General features: G+C 45.7%; 2 protein-coding genes across 3 annotated transcripts; both read right to left on the minus strand.

Moving 5' to 3' along the window:
* Positions 1-851: 851 nt before the first annotated feature.
* LOC116181966 (fatty acid synthase-like) lies at positions 852-12226 on the minus strand. Of its 2 annotated transcripts, XM_031502417.1 has the most exons (22): positions 11106-12226; positions 10735-11054; positions 10168-10305; positions 9946-10119; positions 9691-9895; positions 9442-9645; positions 9269-9398; positions 8580-9220; positions 8360-8536; positions 7991-8311; positions 7727-7944; positions 7494-7681; positions 7287-7444; positions 3997-4239; positions 3020-3950; positions 2694-2972; positions 2483-2648; positions 2032-2437; positions 1580-1987; positions 1381-1534; positions 1137-1335; positions 852-1089 (listed from the first exon to the last, which is right to left on the minus strand). In XM_031502417.1, exons 2-22 carry the CDS (start codon positions 10823-10825, stop codon positions 893-895), a joined length of 5628 nt encoding a protein of 1875 aa, XP_031358277.1. In that variant the 5' UTR covers positions 10826-11054; positions 11106-12226; the 3' UTR covers positions 852-892. The 2 variants fall into 2 exon arrangements, with proteins under 2 accessions (XP_031358277.1, XP_031358278.1); XM_031502418.1 differs by lacking the exon at positions 11106-12226 and adding an exon at positions 10528-10629 and having other exon boundaries at positions 8580-9398; positions 10168-10473; positions 10735-10834.
* Positions 12227-12345: 119 nt separating this feature from the next.
* On the minus strand, positions 12346-23699 carry LOC116181967 (fatty acid synthase-like). Its single transcript, XM_031502419.1, has 23 exons — positions 23600-23699; positions 23399-23557; positions 23147-23351; positions 22896-23099; positions 22722-22851; positions 22033-22673; positions 21813-21989; positions 21502-21765; positions 18370-18587; positions 18138-18325; positions 17938-18089; positions 16107-16349; positions 15146-16061; positions 15004-15098; positions 14804-14960; positions 14431-14596; positions 14026-14386; positions 13715-13980; positions 13573-13669; positions 13375-13528; positions 13131-13329; positions 12877-13083; positions 12346-12821 (listed from the first exon to the last, which is right to left on the minus strand). The coding sequence occupies exons 1-23, from the start codon at positions 23697-23699 to the stop codon at positions 12784-12786; spliced, it is 5337 nt and encodes a 1778-aa protein (XP_031358279.1). The 3' UTR covers positions 12346-12783.
* Between the last annotated feature and the right edge of the window lie 452 nt (positions 23700-24151).

The following is a 24151-nucleotide window of genomic DNA, read 5'->3' on the forward strand; positions in this document are numbered from 1 at the left end:
ATTATGGATTCTACAGGCCACATTCTATAAGAAAATTTTTTTCCGGGTCGATCTGAGACAATTTTTTTTCGGGGCTCAAAAAAGGCAGTGTATAACCTTCCTTTTTTACCAAAAATCGACTGCACCAAAATTTCTCGGAAAACACTTTTTCTTATTAATTTTGGTGCGTAGAATCCAAAACAATTCGTACTTTTTCGATCAGACTTCTCAATAAAAAGTTATAGACTAGAAACCAATTTCGAAAAAAAATTCAAAGGGCTGTAACTTTTGAACTAGTAGCCCAATCTTGGAACTGTTTGAAATTATGGATTCTACAGGCCACATTCTATAAGAAAATTGTTTTTCCGGGTCGATCTGAGACAATTTTTTTTTCGGGGCTCAAAAAAAGGCAGTGTACAACCTTCCTTTTTTTACCAAAAATCGACTACACCAAAATTTCTCGGGAAAACACTTTTTCTTATTAACTTGGGTACGTAGAATCCAAATCAATTCGTACTTTTTCGATCAGACTTCTCAATCCAAAGTTATAGACTAGAAACCAATTTCGAAAAAAAATTCAAAGGGCTGTAACTTTTCAACTAGTACCCCAATCTTGGAACTATCTGCGAAGAAAATTGCGGCGGGTTCAGGAGCGAAGGTGTATAGTTCTGGTTCGTTGCTAAATCTCCATTGGGTTTCTGGTCTCTGATGAAATCTGCTCCAAGAAGAGTGCGCGTTACTGGCACGGTGGTGGCTAGAACAGTTTGAGGCCTTGGTTCTCCGTCGGTCTGGGGTACAAACTTGAATGAATTGGGGGGGGGGGGTCCTGAAAGAATGAAATGTGGTACCGAAAAGTATCATTATCTCTTTATTCATGAAGTACTCCCTGAAATTTACATAAATTGCTCCTCTTTCACTTCGGAAGATGTAGATTAGCTTCTGGTACCAATTCCTTTAGTTTGTGAAAAGTGAATTCGCGGACTTCACGCGCTGTTAAGAACAGATCCAATTCCTTTTCCAGTATTTGCTTGACCTCCACAAAGCTAAGCGAGTCCATTCCTAGCTCTGATAAGGTTGCATTTTCGCTGACAGTTTTTAGACTCGTTATACCTAGAAAATGAAATTCGTCGAAGATGATTACCACAGGAATAGCCAACCTAGGGCCCGTTTTATTGCTGTGGCCAATGTTGTCGGCGCCTCCGTGCCCTTGCGCTTTTTGGAAATGACTGTGCTCGCGACAACCGGCTCGGGCTGCAGTAGGAATGTATCCAGGCGACTCAGGCAGGATGACATGCTTTGCTGTCCGACTCCCAAGAGAAGTTCGGCTCTACTTTGGTTTCCGACCTCTGTTCCCACCTAAAAGGGCTTTTAAAGAAGAATGTTAGTTAAGCTCGTGGGTACTTCGATGATTGGCCCCCACTGTATGGCCAACCCTGGTAACCCATCCTTTCTTCTAGATTCACAGATTCGTTCAGCTATGGAGTTAGCCATTCCGTACGCTTCCTGACCGATGTTGCCTCTTCCACACGCTATCGTGGAAAACACCACAAAGTGTCTACGAGGTGATTGTGAATGGAAAATCTATCGAGAGCTACTTTACCGTAAGCTGGGGCACAATTCACGACTGACAAGATCCAGGTTACGAGTTATGTAAGCTTTCGGAGTGAAGGCCGTTATGAATCCCTCCTCTGTTTGGTCTTCAAAGCAATGGTCCGTGACTACGGACGCCAAGTTGAATATTCCGGCGATGGGGCCGAGAGTCGCCGCGTTCCGTAGGAGAGACGAACAGCCCTCTCGACAGGTCGTGTCGTCGGTCAAAACGCGGACGACTACCCCGTAACTTCTCCACAGCTTCACACGAAGCGATGCGTATCCCTTCACGATTCCACTACGCGAAACCAGGACGAACTTCTGACCCCCTCTCAAAACCAGCCAGTCGACTAACTCTAGGCCGACCCCTCCCAAACCTCCAATGACGACGTACGTCATCTGAGAATCGCACCAAAACCTACGAGATGAGCTAGTGCCTGAAAGATCGTGGAGTGTTCGTACCTTGGAAACGCTTGCAATGGTGCTGGACGTATTTGTACGATTAGCTTTCCGGTCGCCACGTTTCGGTACAGGTCGTCCGGTGCGCAAGTTTTTACACGAGAGGGTATTACTAGTCCCTTAACCAAGGCATCCTTAAGAAGACCGTTCACCACGTCCAAGCTAGGACAACGGGCGGAGAATAGGTCAGGCAGCGTGCTAATTGTCCGACCATGTGATAGGAATGACATCTCAATCCCGGATTCGCATTTACCGATTTCAATAAAACGCCCTTTGCGTGATAAGCAACGTAGGGAAGCTTCCCGATTGGTTGACCACGAGTTGAGCACAATATCGACCCCTCTTCCTTGCGTGTGTTTTAAAACTATTTCTTCAAACGAGCCATCACCTGAGCCACCGATGTGGTTGTCTACAATAAGGCTATATGGTACAACTTCGAGCTGTGGGTTAATACCTGGTATTTCCGGAAAGGTCCCCCTGATTAATTGTCTTTGTCTCCAGCTGTCTGCCGTGGTATAAATGTCACATTTGTAATAGCGAGCCACGTGGAGGACGGCGTGACCAATTTCGCTCTCACCTGGATGGATTAGGATACTTTCTCCACAAGTCACTTTTGCTAACTAGGGCTCAAATGGAGACACCGCCTGTTACTGTGCTAAACTTACGTGAACAATTCCGTATAAAGCGGTTCCGTAGGTGAATGGCACAGAAGCGGCTTCTTCAAAACTCCATTCCTGTGGGATCTCCCATAGTAGCCGACGGTCTGCCAGTACCAAGGTTGAAAGTGCACCGTTGGCTGCCATCCCCATCACTCTTCGACCTCGATTATCAACACTTTCGTGCACTATCCCGGAAAACTCGAAACCCAACGCGTTGCTTTGAGGAAACCTGTCCCTGGAGGCGGGGGTCCCGCGAGTATCAAAGTCAATCGCCGCGCAGTGTACCTAAGACTTTTTACCTGAAAACGTCGAAGGTTCTCGGCAGTACTTACCTGGACCATTACCATATTAGGCTCAACTTGATCGTGGATGGTTAACGGCCCCTCGACCCATTTGAAAGAGGACCGGTTTTCTGGAGTGGAGAACTCGCCGAAAATGTGCTGTCGCTCAACCTTTCCTCCTTGTTCGAGCAAAAGGTGACGATACGTGCCCCAAACGCCGTTCTTGAGCACGTTAATCGCGAGCCCGAGCTGTAGTTGTTCGGCGAAGAACTTATCACCGAGGTTAAATCGCACCCCGTGGTCCATGATGAAAATGCACCTCAGGTGAGCACCGCCGGGTTCGCACCTTAAACACTTGATCAAACCCAAAATCCCGCAGAGCGGTTCACTGTAAACCAAGAGCAGCGCTTCTTCGCCATCTTTCACGGTCTCCTGAACGTCGGCGAGCCAGTCCAGTTTGTTGGTCACTGTGATAAGTTTTGACGTAGAAATATGTTCGGTTCTTTTCAGCAAGACTAGCGTTTCCGATCCGGTTTTCGCCACTGATACGATGGTAACACCTGGTAGAGTAGACGTGCGGAAACTCGGCTTCTCCCTGGTGATGACAACGCCACCGGGCCTAAGCGAATCCAAAGCGCTGCGAAGTATGGTGGGATTCGTCGATGCTTCGCTCACCACAATAATGCCGCACTGGTTATGGTTCTCCAGGTTGCTCGATTTGGCAATCGTGCTCGTCACGAGCGAGTGATGGTCGAGCGCCTGCTCGAAGAAGGGCGCCAGGTCTCCCTCGCCGACCTCAACAACTTTCACATGAAGCGTGTGGGAGCTTTCGAGGTATATTTGCACAAAAACGCGCACGGTCACCTCCGTCGGTAGCTCAACTTGTAAAGGCACGAACGTGTAGGTCTCGATAACCGGTTTGGGGCACTTTCGCCTTGGAACCGCCATTGTGGAAAGTCCACGCAGGTCGACGCACTGAGAGCTGTTAGGAGAGCCCTCATTTTAAAGCGGACCCGAAATTTACTTACCCGATAATACCGGCAGTGCGACAGTGAACCAGCGCGTGGTCTGCACCTGCCGGATAATCCGATAACTTCGATGCGTCGACTGTCAGATCGTCGATTACGGTTGGCAAGTGAAGCTCTCGCGTGTCTTCGTGAAGAAGCTTCGCTTGCAACAATCCGTCGACAAAGGTCACCCAGTTGGACCCCCATTTCAGTTTGGTTACACCGCCGAAGATGTCAGACTCTACCAATCCACAGAACGCCCCACTGAAAACGACTAGTCTCTCAATGGACATACAGTATGGGCCAGATTAAGTCGAATGGGTAACTGGCTCTGAGACACCCTGTATAGAAATGGCTCAAGGATAGATAAAGTGAAACAAATAGTTGTGGCATCTGTTATTCTTATTAAAAATGGGACGTGGAGCACGATATAAAATGAATTGCAGAATACAATATTGTTTTCATGGATTGCCGGAAACTGTCGCGCACAGTGCCGATGATTGTTTTTCCGTAACACGGTAACTGTGTCTTCAGATCCCTATTCCTTCGTTCAACTGGGTTCGCAGGTGATAGAAGGGGTTAGAGAAACACTGGAACTCGATTTGTTGATATCGCTTAGATACTCGGTGGGGGTCGGAGGCCTCGATAGTTTTCCATTTTTTACTCCTAGCACTGTCATGGCAATCTTTGCGAAAGGTGACCGGATCTTTGTATACTGGGGGTTCATTAATTTCCCCTCTGTTTGCTGGGGGGTATTCCATACCTCTCAGACCACTCGATACTACGTTCTCTCGCAACATCGCTCAGATTTTCGCACTAGGTAACGGATAGTCCTGATGAATATTCCATTTAAGAGGATCATGGTCTTGTTTCGAAAATTATCGTGTGAATGCTAACACTGAACGTTTTTAGGGATGAACATTCTCTCGATACATAACTTTAATTTATATTCTCCTTATACAAAATTGGAGGAATACAAAATGTTGGAGTATTTCTCTTGAAAAATATGAATTATGTGTGAAAAAACCTTCTCGTAGTTCATGTTTTCTTGCTACCCAGAGATAATTTGCAGTAGTTACTGTGTGAATTAGGAGCAGAAACACCTCCCACGATATTCTCCTGGTACAACAGTAATAATGTGCTAAAAATGTTCTCTTCAGCTTAGAAAAATACGTCCTACTAGATTATGATATCCTGGTGACCAGAAAAAGTTTCAAACATTTTGTTAATAGATCAGCACTGACTCATTAGGAAAATGTTTGAAACTTTTTCTGGTCACCAGGAAATCATAATCTAGAAAGTGGCAACGCACTTTTTTTGTTTAAACGGTTGTACCAGGAAAATGTCGCGAGAGAAGGTGTTTCTGCTCCTAATCGCTCACTGTCAGTTAGGAAAATGTTGCAGAATTTCATCAGGAAAACATGAACTCTGGAAAGCACTAGAAAACCATTCTAATACCATACCTTATTTTCATCTAAACCTTATATTAGGAGAATATGTTGTGAGAAGTGGTGTTTCTGTTTCTAACTTACGGAGTATCTATTACGAAAACAAAGAGAGCATGATCAATGAGGAGGTCTCCTTCCGTGCTAATCGGTCAGTGAATTAAGAATTGACCCCTCGCATAACATATTCTCCTGATATTGAAGTTGCAACGAACATTAAGCGTTAGAACGCTTCTCTGGAGTTTAGATGAAGACCTCTTTATAGATTATGTTCCCCTATTAGACACAGAACATTTTCATATTTTCGTAAGCGATGCTCTGTGTCGGTCACTAATATTTTCCTGGTACAAAAGTTTAAATGAAAACAAGACGATGGAGCATTTCTTTTGAGCTCAAAAAACTACTTCCTCATTGATGATATTCTCCTGGTGGTCTGAGAAAATTTGCAACATTCATTCAGTGAGTTACGAACAGAAACACCGCTTCGCACAACATATTCTCCATACACAAATAGCGAAAATAAAGTGTTTGAACGATTGTCGTGAGCATAGAATGATATAACCTCCTTATACAGTATGTTTTCCTGGTGGTCAGAGAGAATTTGGATCAGATTCACTCCATAGCACGCTACACTCTCCTAATGCGAAAGTATACGCCAATATAAAATGTTTCGTGAGCATAAAAAATGACCTTCTCATGAATTATGCGCTCCTGGTAGTCCGAATACATATTTTCTACGAGTTGAAACATCTCTTCACATATTCTCCTGAGGGGTTAAACAAAAATAAAGTGTTGCAACATTTCGGGAGAGCCCTAAAAACGTTTAGCCCCCGGTACTACGTTCTCCCAAAATATCGCTCAGACTTCCACACTCTCATGATACTTTTTGGTAAAGGACAGTCCTGGAGGAATATTCCGTTTTGCATGGGATCATGGTCTGGTTTCGAAAATGAGCGTGTGAGTGCTAACACTAAACATTTTTAGGGACGAACTTCTGACCGGGGGGTATGGGGGGTATGGAATACCCCCCAGCTGAGAGAGCACCTTCGGCAAAGAAAGGCTCATCTATTACCCCTAGCACTCTCATGGTAGTATTTGCGAAAAGGTGATCGAATAGTTGTATACTGGGGGGTATTCCATACCCCCCAGACCCCCCGGTACTACGTTCTCCCAAAATATCGCTCAGCCTTCCACACTCTCATGATACTTTTTGGTCAAGGACAGTCCTGGAGGAATATTCCGTTTTGCATGGGATCATGGTCTGGTTTCGAAAATGATCGCGTGTGAGTGCTAACACTAAACATTTTTAGGGACGAACTTCTGACCGGGGGGTATGGGGGGTATGGAATACCCCCCAGCTGAGAGAGCACCTTCGGCAAAGAAAGGCTCATCTATTACCCCTAGCACTCTCATGGTAGTATTTGCGAAAAGGTGATCGAATAGTTGTATACTGGGGGGTATTCCATACCCCCCAGACCCCCCGGTACTACGTTCTCCCAAAATATCGCTCAGCCTCCACACTCTCATGATACTTTTTGGTCAAGGACAGTCCTGGAGGAATATTCCGTTTTGCATGGGATCATGGTCTGGTTTCGAAAATGAGCGTGTGAGTGCTAACACTAAACATTTTTAGGGACGAACTTCTGACCGGGGGGTATGGGGGGTATGGAATACCCCCCAGCTGAGAGAGCACCTTCGGCAAAGAAAGTCTCATCTATTACCCCTACCACTCTCATGGTAGTCTTTGCGAAAAGGTGACCGAATATTTGTGCCTTTATTTTTGAGTGGGCGGGATTTCAGCCAAGGCTGCTAGTTCTATACTATATCTTCTAGAACCTGTGTTTCATATACTGCTAATATACTTACGAGTAATTATAGCCACGTAAACGTAGCTTTTTATAAATGTCCTGTGTATACAAGCGATCGTCTACGTTTCCCAATTGAAAATCACCTGGAACCCCTCCACGCCAGTTCTCCACCGTGGAGATGCTTCCCGTAACGCTAAGCGTACCCGAGTCGTAAAGCTGTAACGGTGAGTGTGAATGAGCGCGTTGGGCCTTAAATTTTTATCACCTCAAATTTGTGAGTTATTTTCGAAATTTGGACGTAGACGTCACCAAAGGTTTTGGAAATATGGGCAGCATTACGAAACTTGACATTTTGAAAGGAGACGCACGAGTTCTCGAGTGGAATGTTCCTCATTTTCGTGAACCTCTCCCATATTATGTAGAGGTAGCCGGTCATCGGGAACGAAGGCAACCCTGGACAGGAGATTAGGAAATGAGCGCCCTTTTCATGCCACTTACCATCAATTTTGTAGCCGGGCAAACAAGACCAGACCGTATCTTTAATCTGAACGCTCACTTTGTGCTCGGACGGTCGCGGGGTTTGTAAAACTGTATACCAATCGGTGTCGTGATTCCATTTGATTAAGGGCGAAATCATCGGCGTGCCTTTGCCGACTGGCCAACTCATAGGAGGGTACAGACGGTCGGGATGTACAGTATACCCCATCAGGTAAGCACTAAGAACATCAGCGTCCTTATTTAAGCGACATGTATCGTACATACTCTCCCAATAACTCCAAGAGGGCGACAACTGGGCGGTCAACGGAAATATTCACTTGGGAAGCAAAAGTCATTGCTGTTGATCCGAAAGAGATCACGATAAGGTCTTGGGGATTTTTAAGACGGGCTTCTCCGCTTCTATTTGAAACGGCCTGTTCTAAAGTGAGCTCCCCGTTTGCGTAGGCAACAGCACGTCCCTTGATCGGAAGATGAACCTCCTTCAGCAAATCTACGAATGACAGCTGAATCGTTAAGCTTACACGCGCCAATTTGGGACCTGGCACGCGCCCTCCTGCGACAAGCTCTTCCAGCGATGCATCCACCCTGAAACACGACGATATTTTTGAAACGCCCTCCAGCGTGTCGTTTCACCTTCGTATGGCGTCCCCAAAGGCTTTCAGTTCGTATAACTTCTTCCCAATCTCCACGATTTCAGCGGGCGCATCCGAAAAGATCAGGCAGTACTCGCGTCTTTGGCGCACACCCATGGCGCTTTGGATTTCGCCCAGTTGCGAGTGAATAATAAACCCCCGGTGGTGATGGGCGTCCCTAAAACCACTTACACAACCGCCCTCCAGATTAGAGCACTCACTTAAGCGCGCGCTGGACTAATCCGCAAAACTCAGCGTCAAGCTTACGACTCCTAATATCGTGGAGAACCTCTCCAACGGCCTGCTCCGTGCGACCGCTCACGCACACTATGCGAGGTAGACTATCCCCCTCTGACTTGCGTTTTTCGAACCGTTTAAGGAGAATATGCGCGTTTGAGCCTCCGAATCCGAAGCTATTAATCGCGACCAGTCCCGTGCCGTTTTCCGGCCAAGACGTCACCTCAATAGGAACTTTAAACCTCCCTCTAGCCAGGGCTTCGATGCAAATCCTCGCAGTTTCCAAGTGAATATTTGGGGAAATCTGATCGCGTTCCATTGCCAAAAGGACTTTGACAAGCGAGGTTAAAAAACTGGCCGGTTCCGTGTGACCAGCAGCTGACTTAACCGAACCAATCAGCAGCGGTTTCTTTTGGTTCTTGCAAAACACTGCCTCGACGGCTAACGATTCCAGTTCATCTCCAATCTGAGTTCCCGTACCGTGGGCCTCCACAAAATCGATGGAAGCTGGATTAATCTTACAATCACTGTAGAGATCTTCAAACAGTTCCCGTTGCATTTCTGTTGAAGGCGCGATGAGTCCTTGCTCCTTATATCCGTCGCAATTGGTTTTGACGTGGACCACCTGGAAGGGGCGGTTTAATGGAAAGGTCGCCACTGCGAATGGACTAACTTGTGCGTAAATTCGTCGCGCATCTCTGGCCTTTTGCACGTGAATGGCCGCAAGCGCCTCCGAACGCACGTATCCGTCGGCTTTCTCATCGAAAACCCTGCAGGTACCCCGCGCACCGACCATCTTGAGCCTAAAACGCTGGTGAGCCAGTGACAATCTCGGTGCCTCCCTACCTGACGAAGCTAAGGGTCGTGATGTCGTTTAAGCACAACTGTCCGCCGACGACAATCGCATGGTCGCACCTCTGCTCCCTCATGGCGCGATACGCGTGTTCCAAAGCGTGCAACGCGCTACTGCACCCTGTGTCGAGACTGTACGAGGGCCCCGCAAACTGAAAACGATAACTGATTCGTTGCGCAAACATTGAACGACAGCACCTAAAAAAAACTCCGCGATCATTCGATCAATTTACCCGCGTTTACCCTGTCACGGCAAAGTTCGGCCGCCTCCAAGGGAACAAGAGCGCCCTATCCTCAGTATCCGAGTCGGAGTTGGCCACCAAAACCGCCACCCTCTTGTGGGCTAACTCTCGAACGTCGTACCCGGAGTCGGCGATCGCCTCGTAGGTTTTCTCAAACATTATTCGAAGCTTCGGGTCCATCTGATCGGCCTCTTCGTGGCACACCCCTATAAAATTACGTTCAGAGGCTCCTTCCCCGTTATTGGTGTGGCCAAACCGAAGTAGCCGGCGTCAAATTGGTTAATGATGGGAATTTTTCCAAGACGTTCGGGGACGTCCGCACACGTTCGCCGTCCGCGTCGTTCATCGGCGGTAACCATATCGACCTTGTTGTAGAGATTAGCGGCAAACTCGTACACGTTACTCGATTCCGGAAAGCATCCCGCCATCCCTTTTGGTGGTTAAAGGTCAGGCGGGGTGATCGCACCGAGACACTTACCGGTAATGACAATCTCTTCGCCGAGAGGAGGATGAGCGAGGTCAATTTCCGTGTTGTATTCCATTCCAAGTAACTTTTGAAATCCGAATAGTATGCAAATTACATATCGCCAGAAAAAACATCCGCGCAATGACATACCTAAAATGCAAATTGTTCTTTGTATGCAAATATTAGAATTGTACCGGAAAGTTAATTGAAAAACTAAAGCCCTGTTCACAGTACATGGTGCGCCACTCGCAGTGTTGTTGATGTTTATTCCCGACCTTTCGTTACGAGGCACAAATTTTACTTCAATTACGCTTGGATCTAAACGTTTTCGTTCTAGTCAGAAGATTCTAGGTAATTTCTGTACTTATTCACCCTATCTATCTTTAAGGCTCACATTTCGTCATGGATCACTGTCAATTGCGCGAGGATCCGCACACCTTTCTTGCAATTTACGGTCATCTTAAACCAGCGTTTCTAAAACGTTTAGGGGATTGTATTTTTACTTTTCGATCTGCATTAGATTTACTAGGTGTCATAATTGAACCGGGCTATCATCATTATTGTGTAAACATTTTTTACCTGCTAGGGTCCTAGGTCCCAACGATCCGTTTATAGAACATTTCTCTTGTATGAATACATTCTTTCGATATGAGGACGTATCTGCTAACATTCAACTGGATATCGTACCGAGGTAGATTACAGTTGATCAAATATCGGTTCGATAATTATCAAGCGCCATCTCGTCGCAGTTCCTGTGCGAGTGCGTTGAATTCGAGGACTGGGTCTAACCCTAATGGGGTTAATTGCTGGAATTGCCCGATGTCTCGAGTCTGCGGCAAACCACTGCTTTAAGTGTGGTAATCTTGATGTTACACTTCGTGACTGTTCTCGCTTCCGATCTAGTTAAAAAAATTGAGTTACTCGATTCAGGTGGCGTGACAGGGTTTTACCCATGCTGGAAATTTTTAAGAATTGCAGGGTTGTCATTATTAAAGTCCGAATTCTCAAATATTACTGTTGCAATTGGTCAGTCGTGTGCGCGTGTGGAGGTTCTGCGAGTTCAGATTAAACTGAAGGAGACGTTTAAGATAATCGATTTGTTAGTTGTCCCAACCTTGGGCCATTCTTTAATACTAGGGGGGTGGATTTCTTCATGGGAATTGTGTCAAATATGTCGAACCCTCGACTGGTCCTTGGAGTAGCCCGATTGTAATGACCAAAAGAAAGGATGGACCATGAAGATTCTGTGTCGACTTTCGTCAGCTCAATAAAGTTGCTAGGCGCGACGCCTATCCTTTGCTGTTCATTTCGAACACTTTAGATCCTCGACGATATGCCGGATTTCTAACTTGTTTGAACGTAAGGTCGACTTACTGGCAGATCCCTCTAGCCGACGATTCTAGACCGTTGACAGCTCTTACTCTAATCCTGAATAGGGAGAAGTGCCAATTTTGTCGGAATGACCTAAAATACCTGGGGTACGTCGTCAATGAATAGGGACTCCAAGTCGATCAGGTGAAGACCTCCGCCATTCTTAATCTATCTACACCAACTAAGGTTTCTGAGGTCCGAGGTTTGATAGGAACTGCATCGTGGTACCGTCGGTTTATTCCGAACTTTTGGACTAAACGTCAATATGATCTATGGATTCATAGATATTACTTAAGTTACAATTTACTCATACTTAACGGGTACTTAGCAACATTTTGGTATTCAAAGAAATATTTGCTAAAGTGACGCATGACATTAGTGCTATAGTAATGCACCAAATACGGACAGTTAAGTAGGAATACTAGCAGTAAATATAAGTTCCACTTAAACTAAACTAAGTATGCATATTTATGCAATTAGCAAAGTGTAAGTCTAACTTAAGTAATATCTATGAATTCCACCCTAAGACGCCGTTCTGTTACTTAAGATGTGGGTGACAAGGTCTTTCGAAGGAATTTCCCTCAGCCAGATGCAACGGAACAATTCTCGGCTAAGTTAGCGCCAAATTATGTTGGACCATTTGTTATCTTTCAAAAAGTTTCCCCGTGGATGTTCTAACTGCAAGATATGGACGGTCGGTTCAGGGACACATGGCTTGCAAAGGAGTTTGCCCAGATTAGCGAGCCCTTTTTATTTTCGGGTTGGTTGGCTGGGGACGTCCGACGGTCTTGCTTTTCTTTTTCAGATACAATTACCTGCTCGAAGATCAGAGCTCTTTATTACCTATTTTATTTTTGGGGTAGGTTCGCTGTACTTTTGTACTTTTCTGGATGGGGAATTTTTTAAGATTACATGTTCTGGGTTGGGTGGATTTTGATTCTCATTGTAAGAAATCGGGGTGGGATGCGTCTCCTGGATGAATGAAGTGCGTTTGTGTATTTCAGCAGGATCGCAGAACAGGCGGATTTGCGGGATATGGCACTGGGGGGTATGGAATATACTCGGGAAAAGAAAGATTCTTTTGATGCAGAGTATGCCACCGGGGGGTCTGTGGGCCAACAATAACAGTTACGCTGGTCGTCTGCCTAAAATTATTGTTAGGGCTCTAAGCTATTTCAGTAGGATTGCATAACAGATGGAGCTGAGAGACCTGGCTCTGGAAGAGTTTGGTGAGTTTGATTGCCGTCTACTACTCCTCTAGACCGTCACCCTCCTCTCCTTTCTTGTCGTTGTATCTATGTTGACACAATTAACTCAACGTGCCGAATCATTGCTCTCTTTATTTTTCACCTTCGGAGCACAAATTTTGAATTGGCGTGCCATTTTCGGGTACCAAACTTTTTAGTTGAGCAAAAGTGAATTCGCGAACCTCTTGAGCTGTTAAATATAGTTCCATCTCTCTCTCCAATACTTGCTTAACTTGAACAAGGCTAATTGAATCCATTCCCAATTCCGCCATATTTGCGTGTTCGTTAATTGTTTTCAAGCTGGTTATACCTAAAAGAGCAAATTTCCTTGAAGTGTGCATGACAAGAGTGCTCAACCTAGGATATCTCTGATCGCGGTGACTATATTTACAGGCTCAACCATTCCCTTGCACTTTGTGGAGATGATCGTGCTGGAAACAATGGGCGCTGACTGCACTAAAAATTGGTCCAGGCAACTGAGACAAGACGTGACGCCCTGTTGTAAAGCCCCCAAAACCTGCTCGCCTCTATCCTGTTTTCCGACCTCTGTTCCTACCTAAAATGTTTCATAAACGGCGATTTCGATTAATATTGTGAGTACCTCGCCGATTGGCCCCCACTGTATGGCCAAACCTGGCAACCCGTCCCTCTTTCTGGCCTCACAGATCCGTTCTGCGATCGAGTTGGCCATTCCGTAGGGAGCTTGACCCATGTTCCCTCTACCGCATACTAGCGAGGAGAACACCACGAAGTGTCTGCAAAGTAACGATGAAGGGAAAGCCCACAAAGCGATACTTACCGTAAACTGGGACACAATTCCCGACTGAGTACGTCCAGATTGTGAGTAATGCGAGCCTTCACGGAGAAGGCCGTCAGGAAACGCCCCTCTGTTTGGTCTTCAAAGCAATGGTCAGTTACTATGGACGCCAAATTGAATATACCGGCGATGGGTCCGAGAGTCGCCGCGTTCCGTAGCAGACTCTCACAGCCCTCTCGGCAGGTTGCTTTATCCGTTGCCACGCGGACGACTGCCCCGTAGCTCCTCCACAGCTTGATGCGAAATGCCGCGTATCCCTTCACCGCGCCCGTTCGCGAGACCAGCACGAACTTGCGACCTCCCTTCAAAGCCAACCAGTCGACCAGCTCGAGACCGAAACCCCCTAAACCTCCAACGATGACGTACGTCATCTGAGAGTCGCACCAAAACCTACAAGGCGAGTTAACAACCGGGAGGGCGATTGGAGGTGCATACCTCGGAAACCCTGCTATTGGTTTCTCTCCCATTTTAATCACAGCTTGGTTCTCATCTGGTGGACTGTAGGGTTTAATCATCCCCTTGACTAAGGCGTTACTGACGAGAGTGTGCAACACCGCCTTCATTCCGTTAAAGTTCGAAAACGCGCCAAACGTTTGACCTTGGCAGGGGAAGAGTCCACCACCGTCGGGAAAGTCTCGTTTCCCGAGTTTAATGAGGCGCCCTTTGCGCGTGAGGCAACGTGGTGAAGTGTTGTGATCGGGAAACGCGTCGATGATGATATCCACCCCCCTCCCCAATGTGTGCCTTAAAACCACGGTTTCAAATGAACCGTCTCGCGAGCCGCCGATGTGGCTGTCTGCAACAAACCTGAGGCGCAATTTCGAGGGGTCGAGCTAATACCTGGAATTTCCGGAAAGGTTGCCTTGATTAGTTGCCGCTCCCTCTTGCTGTCAGCTGTAGTGAAGATGTCGCACTTGTAATGGCGAGCCAGGTGGATCGCGGCATGTCCGATTTGACTCGCACCCGAATGGATTAAGATACGCTCCCCGCGCGATGCCTTGGCTAGCTAAGGGTGAAAATAGATATACAAAGGCGAACCTTGCTCAGTTCAAACAAAAAGGAGTTATTGACACATTGACCTTTGATGAGCTAAAAAATGGCACCACAAAACTGGAGTCATTGACCTTAAAAATTAAATATGGCGACCAACCTTTGAACTTTGAACGCCGACCAACCTTTGAACTGTAAACGGTGAGGCGAAATTCATACTCACGTGGACAACTCCGTATAAAGCCATAGCGTAGGCCAGTGGCACCGACGCGCCCTCTTCAAAACTCCACGCGTCTGGTAACTCCCATAGTAAGAGAGAATCGGCTGATACCAAAGTAGACAGTGCACCGTTTGGCACTATTCCCATTACTCTCCGCCCTCTAAAATCGCCGCTATCAATGTTGATGCGCTCGCGTCACTTACTTCGGATCTCTTCCGGAAAACTCGTTACCCAAATCAGAAAGCCTGTCCCTTGTTGAGGAGCCCCGGGGGGTAAAGTTAACCGCCGCGCAGTGTACCTAAGGCTCGTGTCCTGTGAATCTGGACGATTTTGAGTAGTACTTACCTGGACCGCTACTGTACCGGGCTCAACGGGATCTTGGGCGGTTAACGGCCCCTCGACCCATTGAAAAGAGGTTCGGTCTTTCGAGAGCTCGCCCAGTATGTGCTGCCGAACTACTGTTCCTCCCTGTTCGAACAGTAGATGACGGTACGTGCCCCAAACGCCATTCTTGAGTACGTTAATTGAGAGCCCTAACTGTAGTTGGTCATCGAAGCCAGAGCGCAATTGCGTCCCTTGGTCCATGATGAAGACGCACCTCAGTTGAGCACCACCGGGCTCGCGTCTTAAGCAGTTGATCAAACCCAAGATCCCGCTCAGTGGTTCGTTTTGGGCTAGGAGTAGCGCCTCTTCGCCGTTTTTCACCACCTCCTGGACTTCGGTGAGCCACTCCAACTTATTATTTACTCCGATAACCTTTGGGGTGGGCCGATGGTCGTGTTTCTTCAACAATACCAGCGTGTCCGATCCAGTTTTAATCACCGACACGATGGCGACTCCTGGTAGACTTCGCGTGCGGAAACTCGCCTTCTCCCTGGTGACGACCACGCCATCGTTCCTGAGCGCATCCAAAGCATCGCGTAGAATGACGGGATTAGTCGACGCTTCGTCTAACACGACAATTCCGCAGCGGCTATGACTCGCAAGGTTTCCAGATTGAGAAATTGAGCTCGTGACGAACAAGTGGTCGTCGAGCGCCCGCTCGAAGGCGGGCGCCAGGTTTCCTTCGCCAACCTCGACGACCTTCACACCGAATGTGCGGGCGTTCTCCAGGAATATTTGAACAAAAACCCGCACCGCCACGTCCGTCGGAAGCTCCGTTTGGAGAGGCACAAACGTGTAGATCTCCGTGACCGGGTCCGGGGCGTTTCGCCGTGGAAGCGACACGGTGGAAACTCCACGGATCTCGACAGATTCGGAACTGAAACGATATCGGTAACTTGTGGTTGTGGTGGAGTTCATTTACCTAACAACGCCAGCTGTGCGAGATAGGCGAACCAGGTGGTTTGCGCCTGGAGGACGATTATCAAACTTTGGCGGGTTTATTGTGAGGTAATCGATTACAGCTGGTAGGCGAAGCTCTCGGGTGTCTTCGTGAAGAAGTCTCACTTGCAGTAATCCATCAATTAGGGTTACCCAGTTTGATTGCCATTTGATTTGAGTAACCTCGCCTGAGAGACTTGACTTTTCCAGTTCACAAAAAGACCCACTGTAATTGCGCAATTTTGATGTTGACAATGTCATGTATACTGGTGTGTAAAGTTTATGTTATATGGAGGATGTCTTATTTTTGTTTGGTATTTGCTTGTTTTGTTTATTTCATTGTTAGGAATTTATGTGTTGTTTTTATTTTTGCATAATTTGTGATAAGTTTATCTCATGGTTTTTTCCTTTCGTAGATAAGAGTTGCTTATCGCTAAAATTTTTTAATTTGTAAACAAACCTTTGTCGCAGGTGCGCGTTTATATTATAAGAGATTCACAAACCGTTTAGGCTTCGACACTCGATAGTTGTTGAGGAAAGTGTATGAGGCCCTCTTCTCCGTTCTGTAGAGAATCTTTCACAAACCGTTTAGGTTTCAGGACTTCCATGACAGTTTCTGCGGGAGAATTATGAGGGCTTCTTGTCTATACTGAAGAGAACGTATAATCGGGCGGTAGGGAGAGGGGGGGGCATGGAATACACCCAGCAACGAAAAAGTCGATGTTAAAAGTGTCTGGGGATCAAAACTACTCGGTAAAATGAGTTCGGAAATAGCAATGGAACTGTCGCGGTACTGAAATACCTGGAATACCTCCCAGACCACCCGATAACACCTTCTTTTACAAACCGTTTGGGCATCAGGATTCGCATTACAGTTGTTGAGGAAGGGCTGTGCGGTCTTCTCCTCCATACTGCAGGGAACTATCACTGGGGGAGAATTGCCCCCCCCCCTCCAGTAACGAAAAAGTCGATGACCATTTCCTCAAAATTATGTTTAAAGTGTCAGGAGTTCAAAATTACTCAGCAAAAAGGGCTCGCAAATCGCAATGGAAGTGTCACGGTACAGGGGGGGGGGGGGGTACAATTATGGAGGTATTTTTGAAACCGCAATGGAAATGTCGTTTACTGGAGGGGTATAGAACACCCCCCAGCCATGAAGAAGGCTATGGCCGTAAATTATTTGAAAGAGGTTCAAAATTTTTCAGCAAAAATATCTATGGTACTATCGCGGTACTACACCCCCCCAGACTCCCTTGATAAACCGTTTAGGCTTCAAAACTTACATGACAGTTGTGGAGGAAGAATTTTGAAGCCCTTTGCTCTGTACAGTCGAGAACGTACTACCGGGGGGGTCTGGGGGGATGGAATCCCCCCCAGCCATGAACAAGGCTATGACCGGAAATTATTTAGAAAGAGGAGGGGGTTCAAAGTTACTCAGCAAAAATATCTATGGTACTATCGCGGTACTACACCCCTCAGAGTTGTGGAGTAAGAATTTTGAAGCCCTTTGCTCTGTACTGTTGAGAACGTACCCCCCCCCCCCCCCCCCCCCCCGGTGACACCTTTCATTTATTATTATTGTTGGATTGGAGATTGCAGTGTAATACTGGTTTTTGGATCATTGACAGACTTTTTATCCTGTTTTGATCGAGCGCTTGCATGCGTGGTATTTGTCGCTGACACTGTGGCCGGTTTTTTTTTATCACGGCAGTGATCGAATACATTTCTGCCGTGTTTAAATGACCAGAAATTACGGTTATGGACTTGAAAAGTTAAGAGCTATCTGCGGACAAGGTTTTGTGCGCAATACTTACGAGTAGTTATAGCCACGTACACGCAGCTCTTTATAAATGTCGTCGGAAGACAAATGCTCTTTCTCTACATCGAAATGGCGGAGAAATATTTCCGGCCCGTTGGTCACCGTGCGGATGCTTCCCGTAACACGAAGACCCCTCGAGTCATGTAGCTGAAATTGGGAGAATAATTGCACGCATTGACCTCACGTGGTGGTTACCTCAAATTTGTGGGTTATTTTTGAAATTGTGAGGTGGAATTCGCTTGGTGCAGGGAACATGAGGGCATCATTGAGAAATTTAACGTTCTCAAAGAAGACGCAAGTGCTCGCAAATGGAACGTTCGCCATTTTGGAGAATTGCTCCCATATCGTGTAGAGGTAACCCGCTGCTGGGTTCACAAGCAAGCCTAGGTATAAGACTAGAACATGAAAGCTTCTCAGTTTCACATACCATCAATGACGTGGTCGGATAAACGAGACCACGCCTTATCTTTGACGACGATGGTCACTTCGTGCCCGGTCGCCCGCCGGTTTTGCAAAAGTGTGAACCAATCAGTATCGTGATTCCATTTGATTAAGTGCGAAATCATCGGCGTGCCTCTACTGACTGGCCAAGTGACGGGTGGGTACAGACGATCAGGACGGACAGAATACCCCATCAGGTAAGCACTAAGAAACATTGCATAGTCGTTTAGTCGAGATGTACAGGGTGGCCAAATAAGAATGCGAGGTACTGTATCTGGGAACCTGTCTATCGTAGAGGCTTACGGTAAAAAAAGTTTTTACTAAAACGGCCACGAGAAAAAGCTGGAAAATATTTTTAAGTTTCTGAAATGGCCGCTAGGGGGCGTAACTTCAATCTGGAATCTAAAAAAGTGATTTTTCTGTGAATTCCGCAATATTAACCTAACCAAAAAATGTCCGGTCTTTGAAGACGACGATAATGTGAACCTTTTTTGTTTGACAATTTTTCCCGTATCTCTAAAAATGATGGGGGGGGGGGGGGGGTGTATTCAAAGTTTGCCCTAAAGAACACCCTGTATCTTCGAAACGACTGAGCCGATTTTAACAAATTCGGGTTAATTGAAAAGTTATTCTTCGGCTACAAATATTATAATAAAACCGCATCTCGATATCTTGTTCCTAACTTAAAATGTAGGCCAAAGAAAATTGTATACCCTCAAAATTTTTTTTTTTTACTCATTTGGGTGCGTAGAATCCAAATCAATTCGTACTTTTTCGATCAGACAATTTTTTTTTCGGGGCTCAAAAAAAGGCAGTGTATAACCTTTCTTTTTTACCAAAAATCGACTACACCAAAATTTCTCGGGAAAACACTTTTTCTTATTAATTTTGGTGCGTAGAATCCAAATCAATTCGTACTTTTTCGATCAGACTTCTCAATCAAAAGTTATAGACTAGAAACCAATTTCGAAAAAAAATTCAAAGGGCTGTAACTTTTGAACTAGTAGCCCAATCTTGGAACTGTTTGAAATTATGGATTCTACAGGCCACATTCTATAAGAAATTTTTTTCCGGGTCGATCTGAGACAATTTTTTTTCGGGGCTCAAAAAAAGGCAGTGTAAACCTTCCTTTTTTACCAAAAATCGACTACACCAAAATTTCTCGGGAAAACACTTTTTCTTATTAATTTTGGTGCGTAGAATCCAAAACAATTCGTACTTTTTCGATCAGACTTCTCAATCAAAAGTTATAGACTAGAAACCAATTTCGAAAGAAAATTCAAAGGGCTGTAACTTTTGAACTAGTAGCCCAATCTTGGAACTGTTTGAAATTATGGATTCTACAGGCCACATTCTATAAGAAAATTTTTTTTTCGGGTCAATCTGAGACAATTTTTTCTTCGGGGCTCAAAAAAGGGCAGTGTATAACCTTCCTTTTTTACCAAAAATCGACTGCACCATAATTTCTCGGGAAAACTCTTTTTCTTATTAATTTTGGGGTGTAGAATCCAAAACAATACGTCCTTTGTCGATTAGCCTTCTCAATCAAAAGTTATAGACTAGAAACCAATTTCAAAAGAAAATTCAAAGGGCTGTAACTTTTGAACTAGTAGCCCAAATTTCGAAAAAAAATTCAAAGGGCTGTAACTTTTGAACTAGTAGCCCAATCTTGGAACTGTTTGAAATTATGGATTCTCCAGGCCACATTCTATAAGAAATTTTTTTTCCGGGTCGATCCGAGACAATTTTTTTTTCGGGGCTCAAAAAAAGGCAGTGTATAACCTTCCTTTTTTACCAAAAATCTACAACACCAAAATTTCTCGGGAAAACACTTTTTCTTATTAATTTGGGTGCGTAGAATCCAAATCAATTCGTACTTTTTCGATCAGACTTCTTAATCAAAAGTGATAAGACTAGAAACCAATTTCGAAAAAAAATTCAAAGGGCTGTAACTTTTGAACTAGTAGCCCAATCTTGGAACTGTTTGAAATTATGGATTCTACAGGCCACATTCTATAAGAAATTTTTTTTTCCGGGTCGATCTGAGACAATTTTTTTTCGGGGCTCAAAAAAAGGCAGTGTATAACCTTCCTTTTTTACCAAAAATCGACTACACCAAAATTTCTCGGGAAAACACTTTTTCACTTATAATTGCACAAGAGGTTTGTATTTTACCGAGTAAATTTGGGTTGTTTAGGTAATGAAAATCTGTTACCTAGTAATTAGACGAGAAAAACTGTCAACTAATAAAAATGCGACACCGCAGGTGGAGCATTTTTAGGTTGACAGTTTTTCGAGTTCAATTGCTAAAAGGAAACAGATTTGAATTGGCACAACCCAAATTTATTCGGTTTAAATACAAACCTCGAGTGTAATTCGGCAGGACAATTTAACGAACAAGAAATTCACCAAACTAATCAATTATTGACAGACGTCAAACTAGTCATATGGGAAAGGATAATGCGATAATTGGTCCGAAAATGAATAAGTGAAAAAACCACTAGTGCATTTGTCGCTGGAAAAGTTGCAGGTAACTTTTGCCGCTGTCAAAGTGACAATTGCACTGCGGCTTATGCGATTTTTTATACATGAGTTGAATTGTCTTATTAATTTGGGTGCGTAGAATCCAAAACAATTCGTACTTTTTCGATCAGACTTCTCAATCAAAAGTTATAGACTAGAAACCAATTTCGAAAAAAAATTCAAAGGGCTGTAACTTTTGAACTAGTAGCCCAATCTTGGAACTGTTTGAAATTATGGATTCTACAGGCCACATTCTATAAGAAAATTTTTTTCCGGGTCGATCTGAGACAATTTTTTTTTCGGTGCTCAAAAAAAGGCAGTGTATAACCTTCCTTTTTTACCAAAAATCGACTACACCAAAATTTCTCGGGAAAATACTTTTTCTTATTAATATAGCGAAATTCACAGAAACATCACTTTTTTAGATTCCAAATTGCAGTTACGCCCCCTAGCGGTCATTTCAGAAACTTAAAAATATTTTCCAGGTCTCGTGGCCGTTATAGTAATAAATTTTTTTACCGCAAGCCTCTACGATGGATAGATTCTCAGATACAGTACCTCGCATTCTTAGTTGGCCACCCTGTACTGTACTTACCCTCCCAATAACTTCAAGAGGCAGACAACTGGGTCATCGACTGAGATGTTTACTTGGGAAAACCCATTTTGTGCCATTCCTTTTGAACCCAGAGATATTACTATGAGATCTTGGGGAAGACTGATTTTGTGTCCATTTGAAAAACTGACTGGAAGATTGACTGCTTTCAGCATATCAACAAACGAGTGCTGAACCGCTACGCTTACAGGCGCCAGGTCTTTTGCGTTACCTCCTGTAACGAGCGTTTCCAGCGACGTGTCTGTTCTGAAATGCAAAGCGGATTACCAAACCCCCACCGTCGGGTCGTTCACCTCTTAACGCCGTTCGCAAATAACTTAATTTCGCATAATTTCCGCCCGATCTCCACGACCTCATCGGATGCATCCGAAAACAGTAAGCAGTACGCGCGTCTCCGGCGCACCCCGGTCGCGCGCTCGACTTCGCCCAGTTTCGAGTGAATAATGAACCCTCGGTGGGGATGGTCATCCCTAAAATGACGTGCACAACCGCCCTCCTGATTAAAGCACTCACCTAAGCGCGCGCTGGACTAATCCGCAAAACTCGGCGTCAAGCTTACGACTCCCAATGTCGTGGAGAACGTCTCGAACGGTCTGCTTCGTACGACCGCTCACGCACACAAGGCGAGGTAAGCTATCCCCCTCTGATTTACGCTTGTTGAATCGCCTAAGAACTATATGCGCGTTTGTGCCTCCGAAGCCGATATTATTCATTGCCACCAGTCCGGAACCGTTGTCAGGCCATGGTATCACCTCAACTGGAACTACCATCCTCCCGTTCTCCAGCCCTTCAATGCCTCTTCTCGGAGTTGCGAAATGAATGTTGGGCAAAATCTGTTCGTTTTCCATTGAGATGAGAACTTTAACAAGCGAAGAGAAGAAGCTAGCCGATTCCGCGTGGCCAACGAGTGACTTAACAGACCCAACCGGCAACGGTTCCTTGCGCCCCTTGCAGAACGTTGCATCTACACCTAAAGCCTCCAGCACGTCTCCAACCCGCGTTCCCGTGCCGTGTGCCTCCAGAAAGTCAACGGAAGAAGGACTAATCATACAATCTCCATAGACATCCCCGTAGAGCTCCATTTGCCCTTCCATCGAAGGAGCGCTGATTCCCGTCTCCTTGTAACCGTCGAAATTTGATTTAACGTGAAGCACCTAAAACGGGCGACCGTTACACATTTGTCCCCCTGGGACTGGACAGACCTGCGCATAAACTCGCCGCGCATTTCGGGTTTTCTGCAAGTGGATCGCCGCAATGGTCTCGGAGCGTACGTACCCGTTAGCTCTTTCGTCGAAAACTTTGCACGCACCATCCGGGCTGAGTACTTCCATCCTGCAACTGGCGTTAAGTCACTCCTTACCATGGCCAATCCCTACCTCTTAAAATTAAGAGTCGTTACGTCATTTAGGCACAGTTGCCCACCCGCAACAATGGCATGCTCGCACTTGTCCTCCCTCAGGGCACGATACGCGTGCTCCAACGCATGCAGCGTGCTACAGCAAGCCGAGTCCAAAGCATACGAGGGCCCGACAAATCGAAAATAATGACTGACGCGTTGGGCGAGAATCGAACTGCAGCACCTGAAAGCCCCGCCGTTACCGCTTTCGACAATTTTCTCCGCGTTTACCCGCTCATGGCAAAGTTCGGCCGCCTCGTGGGCATCAAAAGCGCCCCATCCTCGGCGTCCGACTCGGCGTTCGGCACGAAAACCCCCACCCTCGCGTTCGCCAACTCGCGAGCGGCGTAGCCCGAGTCGACGATGGCCTCGAACGTCTTCTCGAGCATCATCCTCAGTTTCGGATCCATTTGCTCGGCCTCCTCGTGACACACCCCTAAAAAATTACAGTCAGCCGCTTCCAGTTTTCGGATGCGTCCGAACCGAAGTAGCCGGCATCAAATTTGTTAATGGTGGGAATTTTTCCAAGACGTTTGGGGTTCGTCCCGCGTCGAGCATCCTCGGTTACCATATCGAGTTTATTGTAGAGATTCTCGGCGAGCTCGTGCACGTTGCGCGACTCCGGAAAGCATCCGGAAATCCCTGCGGGAACGTTAGCCTAGGCAATCGTAGCTCTTCACTTACCGGTGATGACCACCTCTTCGCCGGGAGGCGGGTGAGCAAGGACTGTTCCCGAATTATATCTGCTCTCCATTTTTCTCTGCGAGTCATTCTTAAACCACATTTTATAGGTTAATAAGTAATTTACACATAATAGTAGATAACAAGGAAGTCGAAATGTCTTACAATAATTGTGTAGTATTCTAATACAATGGAAATTTCGTTCATTATATTCAAATGTTAGGATGGTAATGCGATTCAAAGACGTACTTTGCTGACGAACCGTTTAGGCTTCAGGACTTGCATAATACTTGTTGAGGAAAAAATATGAGATCCTCTTATCCATACGGGGTGTCTCAGTGATAGGAAATACCAACCAGCTGCGAGGGTCTGGGGCCATGAAAAGTCGATGACCATTTTTGGAAAATTATGTTAAAAGTAGAGGGGTTCAACACTACTTAGCAAAGAAAGGGTTAATAATCCTTTCCCTGAGGCTTTAAGACTCGCACGATAGTTGTTGAGAAAAGATGCTGAGATCCGCTTCTCTATAGTGATGTAGAAAACGTAGCACCGGGG

Source organism: Photinus pyralis, unplaced genomic scaffold (assembly GCF_008802855.1).
Source record: "Photinus pyralis isolate 1611_PpyrPB1 unplaced genomic scaffold, Ppyr1.3 Ppyr1.4_unclustered_Scaffold3103, whole genome shotgun sequence".
NCBI classification, from domain to species: Eukaryota; Metazoa; Arthropoda; class Insecta; order Coleoptera; family Lampyridae; genus Photinus; species Photinus pyralis.